This window comes from Protomyctophum bolini, assembly GCF_963924005.1.
Source record: "Protomyctophum bolini genome assembly, chromosome: 8".
NCBI lineage: Eukaryota > Metazoa > Chordata > Actinopteri > Myctophiformes > Myctophidae > Protomyctophum > Protomyctophum bolini.
In genome coordinates this window covers 39,816,264-39,836,166 of record NC_137869.1, presented here as the reverse complement: position 1 = coordinate 39,836,166, position 19,903 = coordinate 39,816,264, and the positions used below count along the sequence as shown (strand labels likewise).

The window sequence follows — 19,903 nt, the reverse complement described above, 5'->3', positions numbered from 1 at the left end:
TTTACATTGCCTGTTATTTTTTTCATTTTTATTTTACTGAATTACTTATCATTGTCGATAATATTCTGAAACTGTCATACAAAAAAATGCCTAATAAAAACAGTATTAAAAAAAAGAGGGTCCACCTTGTTCAATTCATCAAAACATTTAGAGACGTACAAATATACACTTCATACACAAATATACACTTCTATAAAAAAGAAGAAAAAGCGCACAGGAATTCATCATAAAGGAGGTAAAAAGGGAAAAGAAACATATACAGTGAGGGGGAAAAAGGGGTGGGTGGTGGAGGGAAAGTGGACGAGATTTTGGGTATTGGAATTTGGCCTTGTACTGCCTGTGCATAGACCATATGAATATGATATAATTATGTCTAATATGGGTCTTGGTCCCAGAGTCGGGGAACACCAGACCAAAGTCGTAGAAGAAGAGTCGCGACCGACACGCTTTGTGGGCTAATAGCTTTTAATACTCTATGGCTAATAGTAGTTATAGTTCCAAACATTGTAACTATCCTATTGAGATAGAATGAGCACTTCCGCATTCCATTATTACAATGCGAGTCAACCAGTCAACGCTATAGTGTCGTCACTCTCATACTAGCTCACACTGGGGTCTGGTGGGAACACCGCCGCCATCGCCATTTTGCAGTAGAAACTGGTGGTGGTGTGTGTTTGTTGCAGAGAGAACCTAAAGGGATCGCTTGCGTGCTTATTTAATCGAACCCCCTGCGGTTGTTATTATTATTTGAGACGGAGTGTCCGAAATAAGCACACATACGGGTCAAAACCATGACTGACTGTTCTTCTGCAGCAGAGCTAGACGTCCCGGGGCCGGAGTGCTCCGCCGTGGAGGTCCGCAAGCTGTCCGAGCTGAGAGTCATCGACCTGAAGGCCGAGCTGAAGAAACGCAACCTGGACGGGACGGGCAACAAGAGCGTGCTGGCCGAGCGCCTCAAAACGGTCTCACCATTACGTTAATTTAAACATCACTGTCTGTTTGTTATATATGTCAACGTTGACGTGTCGGCTCCCCAGAGCTCTAAATGTGGCCGACCGAATCTCTAGCTGGGACAGTTTTGTTATTAAACCACCATTATTTACAAATAATGAACGAAGCTAACTGGCTAGCTGAAGGCCCCTGTGGCTGCATCGTTAGCATAAGCTAAGCTAATTTAGCAAGGGGCTGCTCAACCAGCGCTTGTGTGCCTGGACATGAAAACGGAAATGATGGGGTATAAACATGTAATTGTCGAGTTGTTGTCTATTCTGTCCCATAAATGTGCACGGCTGCCTGCTGAAACTTCTTACTTTGATACTTAGTTGCATCATGCTTTCTTTACTAGCATTGGAAAATGATGGGTACATTTTGAGCCATTAAAACGTAGGCCTACAGAAATTGATTTGATGACTGAAGCAATGTAAGACCCATCTTACATTGGACCCCCATCCACCAGAGCTGGGGGTCGTTCCCCAGAAACCTTCTAATATAGCAGATGTACATACAGTTAATGTGTTCTGGTGAATTTTGGAACCAGGCGAAATCCTGGAGAAATGACAATGCAGGGTATGTGGAGGAGGAGACTCCTGCAGGAGTGTTGGCAGCCCTGCACTATGCAACATGTCATGTTGATGATATTGATAACTGGTGTGTTAGCAGATTATAACACCTACAATTTAGCTGACCCTGCGGATGTCGTGTGTGTGTGCGCACTATGTAGGCGATCGACGAAGAGGGCGGCAATCCAGACGAGATTGTCGTTGCCCAGGAGCAGACTCCGAAGAAAGCCACACCGAAACGAGCAGCAGCCAAAGGTAAAATCACTCTTTGTGTGAATCATACATAATCATACATCACATTCTGCACTCAGCCAATCATATCATCTATTGACACACAAAGCTGGCCATAGGAGAGGAGCTAGCGCCCCTCAAAAATACAGACTGAATCACTTCTGAGGAATATTTTGTGTACTGTAGAGCCGATTTTGGATTGCCTTGTTGAAATATGCTCATAATAAGCCCTTCCCTTTTTCAAGACCGCAATCGGCGCAATGAAAGAGTCAAATATTGTCTTATAGATGCAAGGCTAGACGGTGATGGACCAGAAGACAGCCCTGCTGAGGATGATGCTGGTGATGATGAACAGGTGAGTTCATTAAAGGGTGATTTCCAATCCTCTTTTCACATAAATATTGCAATATTTGTGCAAGAAGCAATTGGCTTGTCCTGGCTCCCTTGAAGCTATTGTAGGACACTAGCCTGGGTCAGGGCTTCCCAAATCTTAACCATCCCTTTGTTACTCCAGAGCTCTACATATCTAAGTCACAATTATTACATACTCACAGTTATTTGAGAAAAATATTTGAGATAATCCCAATTACTTTTGCATAATCGTCAATCGTTTCCATGTTCCCATTTCCATATTTTTTCAGAAAATAGCAGATCTACAAGCTTAACCACACGTGGCGTGTTGTAAGCTTGTAGATCAACCATTTCCGCTATTCTGTTTTAGTTATTTATCCTATCTGCCCTGCACAAATTGTAATAATGAAGCCTAAAAGGCAAACAGAAATACAACTCCAGAGTGGCTGGATGGTAACCGCAAGGTTGCCAGTTCAAACCTGGGCTCTAGAGTTAGTGTCGAAGTGTCCTTGAGCAAGACACTGAACCCCTAATTGCTCCTGATGTGCTGGTTGGTGCCTTGCATGGTTTCCGCCACCATCTGTGAATGGGTGAATCTATGTAAAGTGCCTTGGATAAAGGCGCTATACAGTATAAATTTACCATTTCACCACGCCAGCAGGAAGAGCATCCAGACGAACAGCCCAACATGCAGGAGATGGACATCCTCGACATGAGCGTCGTGGACGACGCAGAGAACGACGACGGAACGCCTTCTGTCAAAGACGAGGAAGAGGAGGAGAAGCTGCTCACCATGGAGGAAGGCAACGAAGAAAGCCAAGACGCTGCCGTAAAGGACGAAGAGCCAATGGAGTCGGAGGAGCCTAAATCCAAAGCTGAAGAGGTTAGAGTCTGAAGTCACACGAGGCCCCGCTGGCCTCGTAAACCTATACAACACTGGAGTAAAGAAGGCTTTTTGCTCACTTTCAGAGTTCTCAAATTCTGCCAGAACACGAACGGACGTTTTTGGGGCCGGGCCTAAAATGTATACTAATTAGTAGTTAGCCGGGCCTCGTGCTCCATGAAATATATATAACTGAACCGTTGCACCCCTAGTGGGTGGGTGGGTAGGACTAATATGTGCCGGCTGCACTTGGATAATAATGGATAATTTGTATTGTATAATTGAGTATTCCTCTTGATTTATGTTTAAACAGATGACTGAGTCCAAGTGCATAGACGAAGATGAAGACCAGACCTGTTTATCACCAAAAAAGGTATCATTTTCAGACGTTATTCTGTAAAGCATAGAGATGTATCGATTTCATTTTTCTTCCCTATACCGATGTCTCTAATTTGCGTGTCGTTCAGAATACGATACAGTGTGTGTGGGGGGGACTGAACCGGTTCAACCTAACTAGAACCAAATGGACTCTTACATGTCTGCAACTGTGAGAGTATACAAATGGAACCAAATGGTCCCTTAGCTACATCTAAGTCTAGTCTGTACAAATGGATCCAAATTGTAAATTGACCCGTGGTTCCATTTGTACACTCAGAGCATTGGGGGTACTTGAACATTTAAAAGTTTGAGAACCACTGACCTAGGAATAAATAAAACCGAATAGGCCAAAAATGCATTTTTATTCATTTTCTGCGGCCGAATATTCGGTGCATCACTAGTTAAAATAGTATGTTTATACAGAGTAAGTAAAGAATAAATAATCTCTCGATCACCTGGTAATGACTGTGACACAGTCCTGTAGCTGAAAGGTCAGAAGTGCAGTCCTTGCAACCACAATGTTTCCAGCCAGACAGGTCTAGTCCAGAATGCCACTTAAGCACTATATACTTTGTTGTACAACAAATAGCGAACATAGTTGACCTACAAGCTTGTAGATGTTTGGAAAATTTGAAAGATTGGTTATCACTTAACATGCCTACACCCGCACAGTATAATTGGTATGAAGTGTAACTGAATATCGCTGTTTTAGTATCCCCAATGTAACCCATTAAGACCTGAGTTTGATTCTACAAATGTTATGGTTATGGTTAAACTTAACTTAAATAATAATCACCATTATGGATCCATAAAACATTTATTCAGCTTTTTTTAATGCATTAATTGCATACACTATTCGGTGATATATTTTCTGCCTATTTGGGCCGAAACCGAATAGGCCTAAAATGCATTTTTAGCCATTTTCTGCCGAATATTTTCTGAGGCCGAATATTCTGTGCATCACTAAAAAGTTCCATTGATAATGGTTAAGTGCAGCTACAAGTTAGTAAAATAATAAATTGTACAGTAAGAGTATAAAACAAGAGTGCAACATTCACATTATGGTCCCCGATGCGCACTAGCGACCACTTGGCAGATGCTGTGGTATAGTGTGACTGCGTACTGTTCCCGGGATTACATGGAGGTAGTCTCGGGATCGATTTGAAGTGTACTCGGATACGGATCGCTGCAATGTGAACGCATTGAATACAGTTGAAGTGTAAGTGTACCTCAGGTGCAGAAGAATGAAGGCCAATGTGAATCATGGCCAGCTGGGACCAGCCAATCGTATTCGGGAACAGTTTGAATCAAACGGACTCGGTGTGAATCGGCCCTGAATTCCTTATAACACATTACGTGGCATCGTAATCGCGTAAACTGGCATACTCACCGATGCCAATGGCAGTATTTTAGGCAGCATCGGCGGCCTTTCCGATGATGGTATCGGAACAACTCGAGTAAAGCTGCTCATGTAAAATGTAATGATAACATAGCAATAAAATGTTTTAATAAAATATTTGTTTTTGTTTTTAGGCACAAGAAAATGATCCAGATGTCGAGGACAAAGAAGTAACAGGTAATACTGAAACACGGGTTGGAAATTCACTTGAACGCAGACCTATCTTTTAACCATGGTGTCTGTGCTTGAAATGCAGTCCTTGAGTGTAAATTCAACCAGGGAAGGGAGACTGGAAACCCAAAGGGAATTGCTGGCCTTGTGTTGAAAGTTGGTCAACCATCACATAAGAAAGGTTTTATTGAATAAGCATATCGATCAATATCTTTTTAAAGGTATAATCAAATGGTGTTGAACTATTTGACGCACATTTTCAGCAATCAATTGTCGAGGTCAGGGAGGCTTTAGTTGTTGAAGGTGATTGCAGTGTTTCTAGGTCGCCCCATGAAGATCAAGATGAAGAACAACGGTCATCATCAAAGAACAATAGCGTTTTTAAAGACTGAATTGTGAATGCACTGGAAATGAAACTAATGGACTTGATACGATGGACTTTGTCAAACTGTCATGTTTTCAACATGCGCGGTCGCTAATCAAGGAAGACGGACTACATCAATGTGCCTCCACTGCCGATCTTGTGGGGTCTACTCTCTTCTGGACTGAACTCTTCAGTCCGTCTGAACTCTCTTCAGGTGAAATGTGGAAGTCGAGTGTTTTAAACGTGAGTGGATGTCTTAATCCCCATGGTTGTTTGCCCTCCCCCTGTCTCAGCCTTTGGGTTCCATTTCCAGTCTCCCGTTAGGTTGTGCCCCCATCCTCATGATGCTAGAGCTAAGAGAGCACAGGCCAGGGGGTCTGCTGCCTGTGGCCTTCCTAATCACCAGGCTTGCCAAGTTCCTCGTTAACCATTGCTGTGTTTCAGAAGTGATTAAACTGTGCCATTCTATTCCTGTTAAATCCGTAGAAAATGACAAAGTAGCCGGGTCTTGTATATCTGAGCCGCTTTACGAAGATCGCCAGCAGATCCAGGAGGCGGCTGTTGAAGATCAAGCTGCCACCACCGCTGACGGAGGAGGGGAAGACACTGTGAGTGACATTGGCAACAAAGGCGACAGCGAGGCCACCTCTGATATTGCGGTTGATAAGGACACTGTGGCGACTGATATTAAAGAGTCTGGTGACACGACCGATATGAAAGAGTCTGGTGGGGACACGCAAAACGTCCCAGAAGAGACAGTTGAAAGCGAAAGCATTCAAGCCGTTAGCGTAGGTGCACAGGACCCCGCGGCGGGCGAAACGGTCGATTCAGAAAATGACTCTAAGAAGAAGGCCGAGGAAGAAGAGAAGAAGACAGAAGACATAGCCGATGCAGATTCATCCTCGGCAGCGAAAGAGTCCTCTTCTGTTGAGGGCGATGATCAGAAAAAGAGGTTTGTCGTTTTCTGTCTACTAGAAACCAAAAGGGATTATCTCTGTTGCATTGGCTCCCTTGTACTAGCAAAATTTGGGTGCTCTTTGGGAGGCAAAAAACGCCTCTGCATTTGTCCGAAAAGATCGTCATTGTTTACACACCCCCGCCCCCGCTAACCCCCTATAATGAGTAATGCAATGGAATCCTCTTTGGGCTTAGGTCCATCCATTCACTGTTAAATGACTCCACACAAAATACATGGCGGGTTTAGCGCTCTGTCAGTTTGTATTCTAAAAAGCCATGATAAAGTTTCGAACTATAAAAGCAATGGTAAGTATGAGTTCCTGGACGAGAAGAGAGCAGAGCTGTATCCTCACCACTGTATATTTATTTGTTTGTTTTGTTTGTTTGTCTCTAGCTCTGAGGATAAAGATGCCAAGGAGGACTCAAAAGAAGAAAAGGGTAAGTGTAGGTGATGGTGCACATATCCGTTTTATTCCCCACAGACAGCTTGGTAGACTTTTTCTCACTGTGTGTGTGTGGGGACAACGCTCCACACGTCCCAAACTCTTCTCCCTTCTGGCTCCAAAACTATGGAATGCACTCTTCCCATCACAGTCAGAACTGCAGCCTCACTCCCAATCTTCCGCCGTAGTCTGAAAACCCACCTCTTCAGACTCCACCATGGCCCGTAGCACTTGCCCTAGCCTAGCCCCTTAGATAGCACTTCATGTAGACTTAGATAGTATTTTAGACAGACTTATAGCTCGTTACGTAGACGGCACTAGAATTGCATTTTATGTAGTCATAGCACTTGCACTTAGCTAAATGGCTAAATTGTAAAATTGTGTGTGTGTGTGTGTGTGTGTGTGTGTGTGTGTGTGTATGTGTGTGTAGCTGGAGGCACTGATGGCGCTGGCAATAGCAGGAATCTGTGGGTCAGTGGTTTGTCCACCACCACCAGAGCGACTGATTTGAAGACCCTCTTCAGCAAGTATGGCAAGGTTAGTCCAGACCATCACCAACAATGGTAATGATGGAATTTGATATACCTATACTTTCCGTGCAATTGTCTTACATTTGGCAGCAACGTGAGCTTACATTCACATGATGGGATCACTGTGCCAGCATTCCCAGATACTAGACATTTTCATCTGTTCCGTTATTTGTGCATAACTCGTCGCTCACGTCTAACGCCATCGGTCAGTGTTGTTGTTTTCTCCGTGAACATTGTGTCAGAGTGAGACACACACAAAGTGTACATTTTTGAACGAAGGCAGACAGCGATGTGTCTTTGGCAGGGCTTAAAGTTCTCAGTCCTGGGGACGGATTTCAGTCCTGAGGATTTCATATAGGGGTTATTTAATGAGATCAGTGCAGATTTGCAAAAAGTTATTTTCAGTCTTGGGATTCTTTTTGGCTTTAAGCCCTGGTCTTTGGCCACTGATGGTGTTTTGTTCTCACTCTCGTTCCTTGCCTTGTTTACCACTCCCTACACTAACTCGCCTCTCCTTTCCCCCCGCTCCGTTCAGGTCGTCGGAGCCAAGGTGGTGACCAACGCCAAAAGCCCCGGGTCTCGCTGCTTCGGCTTCGTCACCATGTCCTCCACGGACGAGGCCACCAAGTGCATCACTCACCTTCACAGGACTGAGCTGCATGGCAGGATGATCTCTGTGGACCGGGTGAGCCTTGTGGACCTTTGTATAGGTTTTGTGGGGAGAGAGTGGGTTAGAGACGGGCCTTGGAGAGGGTGCATGGGAGGGGGGTCCAGGGAACAGGTTGAGGTCTTTGTGGTTGCAAGTGTGGGGAATAGGTCAGTTTGAGTGATGTCTAATGAAAGGAGGACTGATTAGTCGTAGCGGGGAGTTGAGTTTGGGGCCCAGGGGTAGGAAGCGGCCTGCAACATTGATATATTTCCACTGTAGAGCACAAGGTATTGTCTATTGTGTACATATACGGTTATGATATATTTCTCAATTACATGAATTTTGCAGGCCAAAAATGAGCCTGCTGGAAAGAAGCCAGTAGACAACAAGGACGCTAAGAAGCCTGGCAGTGACAGGAGACATTCCACAGACTCAAAGTAAGCCTGAGAAACATTTGAAATTGAACTGTCATATTTAGTTCATATATGCATTAAGACTTAAAAACTAGACGACTTTGAAATATTGCCACATATTCATTCATGTGTACTGTAAAAGTTTTTTCGCTTTTAGTCCTGAGAGAACTATATACTATGGCAGCATCATTAACTCCAAAATAAGAGCTGCTAGTTTTCTAGGGGCCTGTCTCATGTGCTCATGTACAAAATGGTCTTGTGACATGATTGGACAGAATGACAGACGATGTATCAGAGCCATAGAGTAAGACAGAGTTACGACAACTCCATTCACTTCATATGGGGCCTTGTCCAATGACGGCTCTTCGACATAGACTTCTATTGGCGAATAGTGACAAAGGCCTGAACCGGAAGTTCACGGAATGCATTGGAGTCCATAGGCTTTACAGTGACAGTGAACCACATGACCGGGCTGTTTTCTGACCCCATCAATGTCGTAACTCTGTCTTACTCTATGGCTCTGCGATTACATGAGGCACAAAGAAACCATTCCTCCTAGATCTAATGTGGTGTTGCCTGCTCTTCCAGGTCTGATGTCAAATCTGAGGGTGAAGGAAAAGACGGCAAAGGTGAGTCACTGAATGGATATTGGATACCAACAGTATCACCAATCTAAGATGTGATGAGAATCTTCCTGAATATTCTTTATTTGGATCGCCATTCGCTGCCGCGGTAGCTAGTCTTTCTGGGGGTCCACATAAAACCTCACAACATAAAACAATATTCATTCAAACAACTGACACCATTAAATGCCAATAATATATAGATGATATACAGTAGGTCAGACGTGTGCAAAAACACATTGATCATTCCAATTGTGTGGTCTCTCCAATTAATATTCTTTGAAGAGATTTGTTTTTAATATTTGTTTTTGATTTGTTTAACATTTGCTCATAATGAGTTCCACTGTTGGGTGACCCTATAAAGTATGTCTGCATTTGGTTGGTACCCCAAGCTTACCTGTCTTGTGTGATCCATGTTTTAGACCTGAACTAAATAATTGAATTGAATATGAACTGGTTTGTTTTTGTAGCGCGTAATGAGAGGACTGTGGTGATGGACAAGTCCAAAGGAGAGCCTGTAATCAGTCTGAAGACAAAGAGCAAGGAGCGAGTAAGTCACATGCAGAAAACATGCCGAACTCAGAAATGGTTCAATAGTAAGTCACTAAAACATGCCGAACTCAGAAATGGTTCAATAGTAAGTCACTAAAACATGCAGAACTCTGAAATGGTTCAATAGTAAGTCACTAAAACTTGCAGAACTCTGAAATGGTTCAATAGTAAGTCACTAAAACATGCAGAACTCTGAAATGGTTACATAGTAAGTCACTAAAACATGCAGAACTCTGAAATGGTTCAATATTAAGTCACTAAAATGTGCATACGGTAACTCAGAAACAATCAAACACTACACAGCATAACATGTCTGCTGTCTAGAAGAAACCACCTAGCTCCAAAATATTACATTTTCAGAAAATAAAAAAAACATCCAGCTTAAATGGATGATTTTTGTCGGAGCACTTCTTTTGTTTTTTGTTTGAAACTATTAACTTTCATAGTGTAACGGGTCGTACAGTTCCAGTAGAGTAAGGGAACCCTCTTTGAGTAGTTCCAGTTCGTCTTAGTCTGTTCATTCCCAGTTACAGGGTTCATGATAATTATACAGCGGTAGAATACAAATAAAATAAAATAAAAGTAATCAAAGCACTTATTAATACTTTTTATTAGGGATGTACTGATGAGACATTTCTGCCGATATTGATATTGCATTTGACTATATATCTTTTTCTAAAACCGCTATATAAACACTTGAACATTTGAACTCAGTCCCCCTCTGTGCTCATCCAGAGCACCAAGAGTCGCGATCGCAAGTCGCCCAGCAAGGAGAAGAAAGACATCCTGTCGTTTGACCAGATCAAGGAGCAGAGGGAGAGAGAGAGGCAAAGGCAGCGAGAGAGAGAGATCAGAGAGGTGGAGAGACGTAGACACTCTGGGTATGTAGCAGCAAATGTTAAATTAACTACATTAATACAAATGTACATTTATTAATTTTTTGCCACTTACCGTTTATTTTTATTGCATTGTTCCTCCCAGAGACCGAGATCGCGCTAGAAGTGGTAGTCGTGAAGGAAACCGGGATAGCCGTACAGAACGGGAACGCATCCGTCTGTTCCGGGAGAGAGAGGAGCGTGAGCGCTTGCTAAGGAAGAGGAAGTGGCTGGAGGTAAGCTAGCTTTTATGTTCTATGAACATACGAAATATTTCGTTTATTTATATTTATATATATATATATACACACACACTCCAAAGCCATTGCATTTCATTACATGAATGTGGAAAAAAAGACTGAATAGGGTTCCTCCTGTGGCTGAAACGTAAAACCAAACATTACTTTAGTAACCCCAGTTCTTTAATCAAATGAGCAGAATGGTTCGCTTGTGGGGAGTGCCATCTCCTGGCGCGATCACAGAAAAGGCAAGAGCCATGTGCTCTCTGAAGAGGGACTATGCCCAGGCTAGGGGGGGATAACGGATCAGTTTGCCAGTGTGTGTTTTTCTGTGATCGAGATCACATCCAGGAGACGGTACTCCCCCCCCCCCCCCCCCCCCCCCCGTAAGCGAACCATTCTGTGAAATGAAGATTAAAAAAATAACCTATATTTAATTGTGTACGTCGACAACCATTTTGAATTCGCTCATTCGTTGAACGGCGGCCATGTTGTTCAACCCCGCCAAGGTGGAGAAGCAACGCCTCGACGCCGACCGCATGGAGCGCGAGTTCCTGGAGCGCGAGAGGCTGAGGATAGAGTACGAGCGCCGCCGCGAGCAGGAGAGGATCCAGGAGCTGCGGCGGCAGTCGGACCAGCTGAGCTTTGAGCAGAACCGCCGCGGCGTGAAGAGGCCTTACGACATGGACAGCAGGTAAACAGACATCGGCCCAGTCGGAGGGAGCTCATCGGGGCCAAGCGACGGTTATTTATTAACCCATTCTGACCTGAGATCAGATTCATACGAGGTTTCCACTGGACACACACTGGTCTGATTAACCCATTCTGACCTGAGATCAGATTTAAAAAATGTCAGTCGTTCTTCGATTTTTCAAAAATAGCAGACCTACAAGCTCGTATGAGCTTGTAGATCTGCTATTTTTAAATAGCTAAAGTATAACATAATGCTAACACCAAAAGGGGTTCCCGCCCAGAATGGGTTAAGTCATCAGTCAAATGGTGATTAGGGCTGTCGCCTGTCGCCATTACAAATTTAAGTTGCTGATTAATTGTCACACAAGTAATTGCGATTAACGATTTCATTGTGTTTGTGGCATTGAACATTGGAACATTTGAATAAAGAATGCATTTCTGTTTGCCTGGTAATAAAATAAATGCAGAGGGCAGATATGACGAATAACTGAAATATACAAAGTAATTACTGACATTCATTGTTTTTATACTTAACGAAAATAGCTGAAATAGCAGATCAGACTACAAGCTTACAACTGGTCACAAAGTGACACGTAAGCTTGTAGATCTGCTATTACTGCTTGTTTTTATGTGTGAAAATCTTTCAACATGACAATTATTATTAGGACAATAATTGTGGATTATCTCATAAATTATTATGTAATGAGGCCTAATGCTAATTTGAATCGTTGAGCTTTAAAAGCCTGACGGCAAATGAACTATCTTTTATAGTGGATGTTCTTATTTCTAACTCGTGTGGTTGTTGCTTGTGCAGGACGAAAGACGATTGGGCAGAGAAGCGCGTCAGCGGCGTGGAAGACCGGTTCAATCGCTACCAGGACTTTGACCACCGTGGCCGTGGTTACCAAGACGACGCCATACTGGACCGGTCGTCCTCGCGTACCCTGAGCGGAGACCGAGATGGCCAGGTTAGTGGCGTAGGAATATATCGGGTCGTGTACGCTTTGTCTGTTACATCATAGATGAACTCAAACATTGAACAATCCCATTAAACACAACGCCATTATATAAACATTGTTTCTGAGAGATCTGTCATAAAAATGTGCCGTCATGAAAATAGTAGTAGTTGGCCATGATGAAGTTTGACTCCGTTCTTGTGTTCTCTACCCCCTTCAGCACTTCTCGGACAGGTCAGACAGACACGGCAGGGATTCTTCTTGGAACACGGGCTACGACAAGCGCGTGAACTCCAGGTTAGTACTTAGAAGGTGGGGGCGCCCGCTGGCCTAGCGGTACGGCCACATACCACGATGCTGCCGACCTTTGCTGCATGTCATTGGACATTTCCCATTCTCTCCCTGTTTCCTGTCTATCTCCACTATGTCCCGTCAACAAACAAAATAGGCCCCCCCAAAAATATCTTTAGTTCTTAGCAGGTTGCTGCAGTTAACACACAATCATTCCCGGGATTCCTTAAAAATCTCTGGGGTGCCGGAAATGACCGCTCGCTTTTACTTTGAAACGACGGCATCGCAATGCCCGATTTATGCTTGGCTGCATGCCGAAAATAGCTTATCTAGACTCACAACTTGAGTTTGTAGATTAAGCATAAAATTACTTAGTTCTCTGTTTTTATTTGACAAAATTGTTAATGTATTTAGTCATATTTGTGTGTGGGGAAAAAAGGTAGACGACAAACATTTCTTGTCAGTTTTGGTCAACAAAATTAACATTGCCTACTAGTACTGCCTACATGTCAGGTGTCACACGGATTTGGGTTTGGTCAAAACTTTGACAATTACTGCGTGACACAAATGCCTTAAAAAAAACATAACATTTGTCAAGCATTTATGTGAAGTTGTTCTCAAATATATCTTTCAGAGACGGAGGCCGTGACTGGGACTCTGGGCGGAAGATGGATGGAGACAGATCGTGGCAAAGTAGGAATATGTTTTTTATGTTGGTGTGCGAACTAGTTCTTAGGACAGAGACCCATTCTTAAACGCCTTGTAAATCCTGACCTAGGTTTTCTGAAACATAACAAAAATGTCATGTTATGTACTGTACATGGCAACATGAACCCCAAAAGGGGTTCCCGTCCTGAATGGTTATAGCACTTGCACTGTTAAAACCATGAAACCCGATAGCTGTGTTTTTATGCATTAAAAGTTGTAGTGTAATTTTCTAATTGGGTCCACCGGATGAAAGTTTTATCCGGCTGCATTAGTACAAAATTTAATTCCATATCCACATTGTATCGATTGTGCGACATGATCTAAAAACTCAAGTTCTCTCGCTCTGAATGGTTTTCAGCCATACAGTACTGATTGCTGACTTGTGGTCCGTCTGTGCCTGATGGTCCCTGTTGGTCTTTTCTAGGTAGAGACGGTGCTATTCCAGGCCAGAGCCACATGACCCGAGGAGGAATGACCAGGTAATTAGAGGCGGATGTGGTGGTGAAGTGGAGGACTTGATTAGCTTGTGGCATGGAATTCATAAGCTTTTGCATTTGGTGTTTTTTCAAAGAACAATGTTGTAAAGCTGTAAATTACTTGACTGAAGACGGTGCCCTTTTACTACAGGCAATTGTGTCTTCCACCTCATGCGAGATTACCGTCCTACATTTATTCCATCATCGTTTAATAATTTATCAATTCATTGAATCATGTTCCCTTATTAAAATTATGCCAGTGTCCCTCAGGCTAAAGTGAGAATAACGGTGTCCATTTTTTGTTCCCCCCCCTCTCTGTCTCCATGCAGCAGCCGTGGTGGAGCGTACATGAACACAGGAACGTCCCAGTCTCTCTCTGGTGCTCTGAACAGACAGAACCAGATGATGCAGGGTAGCGGGCTGCAGGGTGGGGGGGCCTTTGGCCGACGGTACTGAGACTGGCCTCTCTCTGTCTGTCTGAAAACGTCTTTGTTTTTTGTTGATCCCAAGGTAACACATTGGAGACTTGATTCTTTTTTCCTCTCACCAGGGTTCTAGTAGCCTCGGCACTCAGGCTTTTATCTTCGGTTTGCATTTGACTCAAAAATGAAAGCCTGGGGAAACGCATTGGAAAATCTGGCATAGGAATTTCACTTCCCACTTCCGTGTATTTTGCTCACCAATGACAGTGCAGAGGCGTGTCACGCCAAATTTGGTGGGAGAGGGGGGCTGGGGCATGTGCTGAGATCGGTGAAGCAATAGGATCCGCCACCTGTTTTCGAACCGGCACCCGCCCCTGTAGACCAGAAGGCTGAGCCAGGCTAGTGTTCTAGAGGTATTGGACACATCACTTTCATTTCAGTTTTTCCAACGTACATCATACTATAGCTTTTCCCCCTTATATTTATCTGGTACATAATATCATTTAGACAGGTCTTCTCTACTTCTCAAGGGCCCCTAGTTGAATTGGGCCACGGACCACCATTTCACAGATGACAATTTTAATTTAATCTGAAGGTGTACTAATGGAAACAAATGGACCCATACCGTGCACCCACACCAAAAAGCGACTTGATCATATGTCACCACGTCTCACGTCGCCAAATCCTGAAACGATGAGCGGCTATTGGATGAGATCTCCAACCACTCCACCTTTTGTGGGGAAGGTGTGCCTCGCCATGCTTATGATTTTCGCATCGTGCCTGACAAGGGATGTCTCGTTCACATTTCTTTTGCACCCGATCCGATTACGATCATTTGATTTTGAGACATGCCAATACCGATCTGCCCCTTTTTATATAACACGTATGCCATATCACAATAGCAAATATCTTAATGTATGTCACTCTAGTCTAGTCTGTCGTGTTGCCTTTCAGTTATTGAAAGGCAAAATGTGACTATACTTTTATTTGCATTTCCTTTGTTTTCATCATAGGTGTTTTTCACTAGCATAAACGCAACCGTTTTTTTAAACAAAATCTCATTGCTTATACAGAGCAAGTTTATATTCGGTGCTTCCCGTTGGAAAAGAATGGTGTGAGTGCACAGTTACAGTCCATATGGTTACTAATAACTTAAGCACTAATGTAGCCACCTTAAATTAACCTTGTTTTTACACCGTGGCTGTCTGCTTGTTAAATGCCAGATCTGTTTTCAGTTGAATTATTTCTGTTAGAAGTCATGGGCAGTACTGACCTCTCCTAGCCCTGGTCCAGTGCTTACAGCGAGTCTCTCTCTGACGCCCTGTGGAAGTCCCTTCCACAGCCCTCTGGTGATATTCTCACTCCCGTGCGAGTGTTTACAAATCCCAGCAAATAAACAAAACTACGTAACCGACACAATGCCTGCTAGACCTTGGTAAAAGTCTATTCTCGAAGCTGGGAAGCATCTCAGGTCCCCAGCCTCTCTAAAATGCACTTTGTGCCATTTTAATAACGCAATGTACCCTGAATTTTCCGGGCAGAGTCATTTCTTCTACTACGGCATTTCCGGGTTTTGCCTGTGCCGATCTGGTTGGATTCATTTTATTTAATAATTAAAATAGTGCATTTTAGAGAAGCTGGTGACCTGAGACGCTTCCCAGCTCCGAGAATAGACTTTTACCAAGGTCTAGCAGGCTTTGTTTCGGTGAGTACTTACGTCGTTTTGTTTATTTGCTGGGATTTGAAAATCCTCGCACGGGAGTGAGAATATCACCAGAGGGCTGCGGAGGGGACTTCCACAGGGCGTCAGAGAGAGACTCGCTGTAAGCACTGGACCAGGGCTAGACCTCTCCCAGCCTTCTATAATATGGGTTTCCGTCTGCGAGCCTATTGAAAGCCCCCCCCAGCCACCACATCTGACGTGTTCCTGTTTGCCTGTCACGATTATATTGAAGTGCACCTTGTCCAGCTGCATGTAAATCGCTCTCCGATGCTTTGTGTGAATTTCAGAACCTTGTGTTTTTATTCTCTTGTCGTGTAATTTGTATTTGAAGACGCCGTGGGCAGTACAACTTGACTGTGTAACGTTCATGAGATCATACCTTATTTCAGTGAGTTCTTTTTCAGATTATTACATTTCCTATTTTATTTACTTTAAATTGTAATTCCTGCGAATGATAGTTTAAGAAATGTTCCAAGAAGTAAGTCTTGAAAACAAACAAATCTGGTTAATTTATAACTGTATAACATTTCTGGTAACCATCAAACCAAGCCTGTACATAAAAGCTGTTTTTTTTCTTTTTTTTATTGTAACTTGGTTCACTTGAATATGTTCATTGAAGAGCCATACATGCGTAGTGGTGATGAACCAGTGATGTAGTAAAAATTAGTTGATTTAATAGCTGCTTATAATAAAAAATATTTTTCATTTCATTCCTGCTGTGGCAACTACTTAAATATCTATTGGCGTGACAGAAATTGCACTGCAGCTCTCTCTAGGCCGTCCTCGGACGAGCCCTCCATCGTCTCTTACAGTCATCCCAGTTCTCATACTGTACATCTGTTCACTCTGAACTGTACAGTTAATTCACTAGATTTCCATTACTGGTGTGCATTCTTGGGAATTGCAACTGGACTTGGATAGATATATTGTACTAGAAATAACTTCACAAATAATATGTATGTAATGATGGAGAGGAACTCCCCAAATGCCAGTTCCTCCTTTTTATACAAATGTAGTTCCTCTCCCTAACAAATTAACAATACTATGTTCCTATGTGTCATTAAGAGAAAAGGGGTAACGCATGCACAGACCTGCAACTTTCCTCATCCATCCCATATTTAGTTTGCGAACTCATTCCTTACACAGTGAACTACGGTGAACAGCTGACTGAATCGTGTGCCATAAGTCGTTGAGCTTATCTCGATCAGGGCCCATCCATCTGACTTGCAGGAACGTGCACACATGGATGTCAAAGGGGGCTTCAGCCCTTGCCCTTTTACCCGTCTAAAACAACTGCCCTCTCCAGACCCTGAATGCCGCATTTACCATGGTGAAAGAAATGCAAATGCCCTCCTTCTTTCTATGCCATACCGGAAGGCAGCATTCAGGAGATATTCTTTTCTTCTGAAGTCTCCTGAACTAAGTTGTTTTGAAATCCATGCCATACACCGCATCTCCAGTAGATAAAGAGTAGCTTGTAGATCTGCTATTTTGGGCCAAAAGTGCCCCTTATGAGATTCCAGCCCCTGCCTCTCCAACACGGACTGCACGTGCCTGTCTGACCTCCCCATCCCCCAATCATGTGGCGATCACCTGGGAGTCCTGACCCACAGGTTGAGAAGCACTGGTATCTATAATGAACCGCCCTGGAATTCATCATGCACCAGCTGGAGGATCACCATCTGATGTCTGTCACCATCTGTGTTGGATAACAAGGGCAGTGATGCAGGTAGATTAACGTGAATGTCACTGATCTGCATGGGGAACGGCGTGGATGAAATTATGAAATGCGTTGAGCTTTAGCTTTAACTTGTGGGATGATTATTCACAGATGGTGAGAGAGATATGTAGAGTGAAATGTCGGCAATTATTCTCTTTACAAATGGGGAGGGGAGCGCGACACAACGCACAGACATGACCCTGAAATCATTTGTGGATGACCCTCATCTGAAAAAGATGGTTGAGACGGGTGACGGTGTTTGAGAAGAACGGCAGCTGGTATCCGTGAAAACCCTAATGCAGAACCTTTGAATACTTTGTATTATAACAGTAAAGCAGTAGTTAGGAAAACTGACTTCCAGATGATTATAAGGGCCCATATGGTTTTCTATTCGGTGTCTCGACAGTCATGAATCGACTCTCCTTTTTGCTGTATTTTCTGGAAATTGAACAATGAACCACATGCGTTTGATTATAATTTAGTTATTTAGTCACAAGCTCTTGTTAATCATTTTCATTGGTTAACTATTTCTAAAATCCACACTAGTCTTAACTTCTTTCAATTGTTTCCCAAATAAGTAAGGCATTCTTCATGGCTTTGTTTTGCGAACGAAGATCTGGGGAGGCGGATGTCCACGTCTGCTGCGGACATGGTGACTGAGGCCTGCTTTTGACCGGCAAACTCGGCCACAACCGCTGCAGGAAAACGAGTGCTCTGATGTTTGTGCTGCATTCCAGTTCTTTCTTTTTCTTCTCTTTTCTTTTTCGGAGGGATTTCTTTAGGCAATCCTTATATCAGAGGTCACAGTACAGCACAACCTTTGCAAGGCGATGATCCTCTATCCTGGCAACATGCCCCACCCAACGCAGCTCTGACTTCAACGGTAAGGCCTCTATGCTGATGGTCTCCGCCTGCACAAGACCTTCAGTATTTGTAATGAAGTCACTCCAGTGGATGTTGAGGATGGTGCAGAGGCAGTGCTGGTGGAAAAGCTCAAGTAGTCGCAGGTGGTGTTTGTATAATACCCGTGACTGTGAGCCGCTTTGTGCCATTCATGGTGCTTGTTTTTCCAAACTCTACAGCTTGCCGAAGGCACTGTTTGCTTTTGCCAGTCTGTTGTCGATGTCCTTGCCTAAATTGGTGTCAGACGAGATGGGAACTGCTGGACTGACTTCAGCGCTGTCCCCTTCATGGTGATGCAGGGAGGATGATATTCCTGCTTGGGTGCAGGCTGGTGAAGAACTTCTGGGGGACATCAAAATCGTTCCAGGATCTGCCACAAACCTGTTCTGCTCAGTGTCGAAAGCTATGGTGAGGTCAACAAACGTCACATACAGGACCTTGTTCTACCACCTGCAATTGTCTTGGAGCTGGCAGAGTACATTAAACACCATGTCAGTGGTGCTTCTGTTTGTTCTGAAACTGCTGCATGTGTGGCCATGAGGAGGCACTGTAGGAGTCTTGATGGTGGAGAGGCTGTGTATTGGCAGGAGGAGACTTGCACACTCGACTCCTTCTTTTCATCCCCAGTGAAGGGGGCTAGCAGGGGACAGTAGCTGAAAGCAGAGTAGCAAGCAGAAGCAACATTGCTCCAAACTCGAGCTTGCATGATCTTCTACTTTTGACGCTTTCATGTGACGCTGCAGTGTGTTGAAAATGAAATAGGGCATTGCTATTTATGAAAAAACAAAAACACAAAATGTTAAATTTGGAGATAAGATCGAGTTTTCTGCCCGCCAGCAATGATATGCCATTTTCACCTTTGGGCTATAGGCTGTTGCCGTGCCCTTGGACATTTTCAACCTAAAAGTGAATCGTCATGCACGCGGCCAAATACAGATAATTCTGGGGTTCCCCTTGACATGAAAAACGTTTGAGCACCGCAGATTTTAGAGGACATGCTGTAGAATCTGGTCTGATCTGCTCGAGTCCTTGCTAATAAAGTGGATCATATTTCTGCAGCCTACAGCCTACTATATCATAAACCACCCATACCAGTGGGTTCACCCGGGGCAGGTGTGCTTTATTTATGTTCCCTGTCCCAGAAAGCTGCAAGTTGGCAACAAGTCTCCCGTTTGTTTAAATCAAAGCTAAGTCTGTTTTTTTTTTTTAATTATAATTCTTTATCCCACGATTTTGCAACTATCATGTTTTCACAGACAGTTTGAGCGCCCCTCAACCTGTCTGTGTTTAGCTTTTAATGATTTACAATCATTCTTCTGCACTGTAATGTTAGGTTTATTTTTGTTTTATTGTTTGTAGTTTTTATTTGAAATATTCAGGTCTATTCTTTAAAA

The 19,903-nt window shown here is 43.5% G+C and overlaps 1 protein-coding gene across 3 annotated transcripts; it reads left to right on the top strand.

The window, feature by feature from the left end:
- The first annotated feature begins 625 nt into the window (after positions 1 to 625).
- safb (scaffold attachment factor B) lies at positions 626 to 16,596 on the top strand. Of its 3 annotated transcripts, none has more exons than XM_080770390.1 (21): positions 626 to 962; positions 1,721 to 1,814; positions 2,078 to 2,145; positions 2,803 to 3,024; positions 3,338 to 3,397; positions 4,936 to 4,978; positions 5,823 to 6,288; positions 6,688 to 6,731; positions 7,167 to 7,273; positions 7,802 to 7,951; positions 8,264 to 8,352; positions 8,917 to 8,957; positions 9,422 to 9,501; positions 10,218 to 10,384; positions 10,485 to 10,614; positions 11,127 to 11,311; positions 12,125 to 12,278; positions 12,487 to 12,563; positions 13,192 to 13,250; positions 13,690 to 13,744; positions 14,071 to 16,596. In XM_080770390.1, exons 1-21 carry the CDS (start codon positions 792 to 794, stop codon positions 14,195 to 14,197), a joined length of 2,589 nt encoding a protein of 862 aa, XP_080626516.1. In that variant the 5' UTR covers positions 626 to 791; the 3' UTR covers positions 14,198 to 16,596. The 3 variants fall into 3 exon arrangements, with proteins under 3 accessions (XP_080626516.1, XP_080626517.1, XP_080626515.1); XM_080770391.1 differs by having other exon boundaries at positions 2,800 to 3,024; positions 10,239 to 10,384; XM_080770389.1 differs by having other exon boundaries at positions 2,800 to 3,024.
- The last annotated feature ends 3,307 nt before the right edge of the window (positions 16,597 to 19,903 follow it).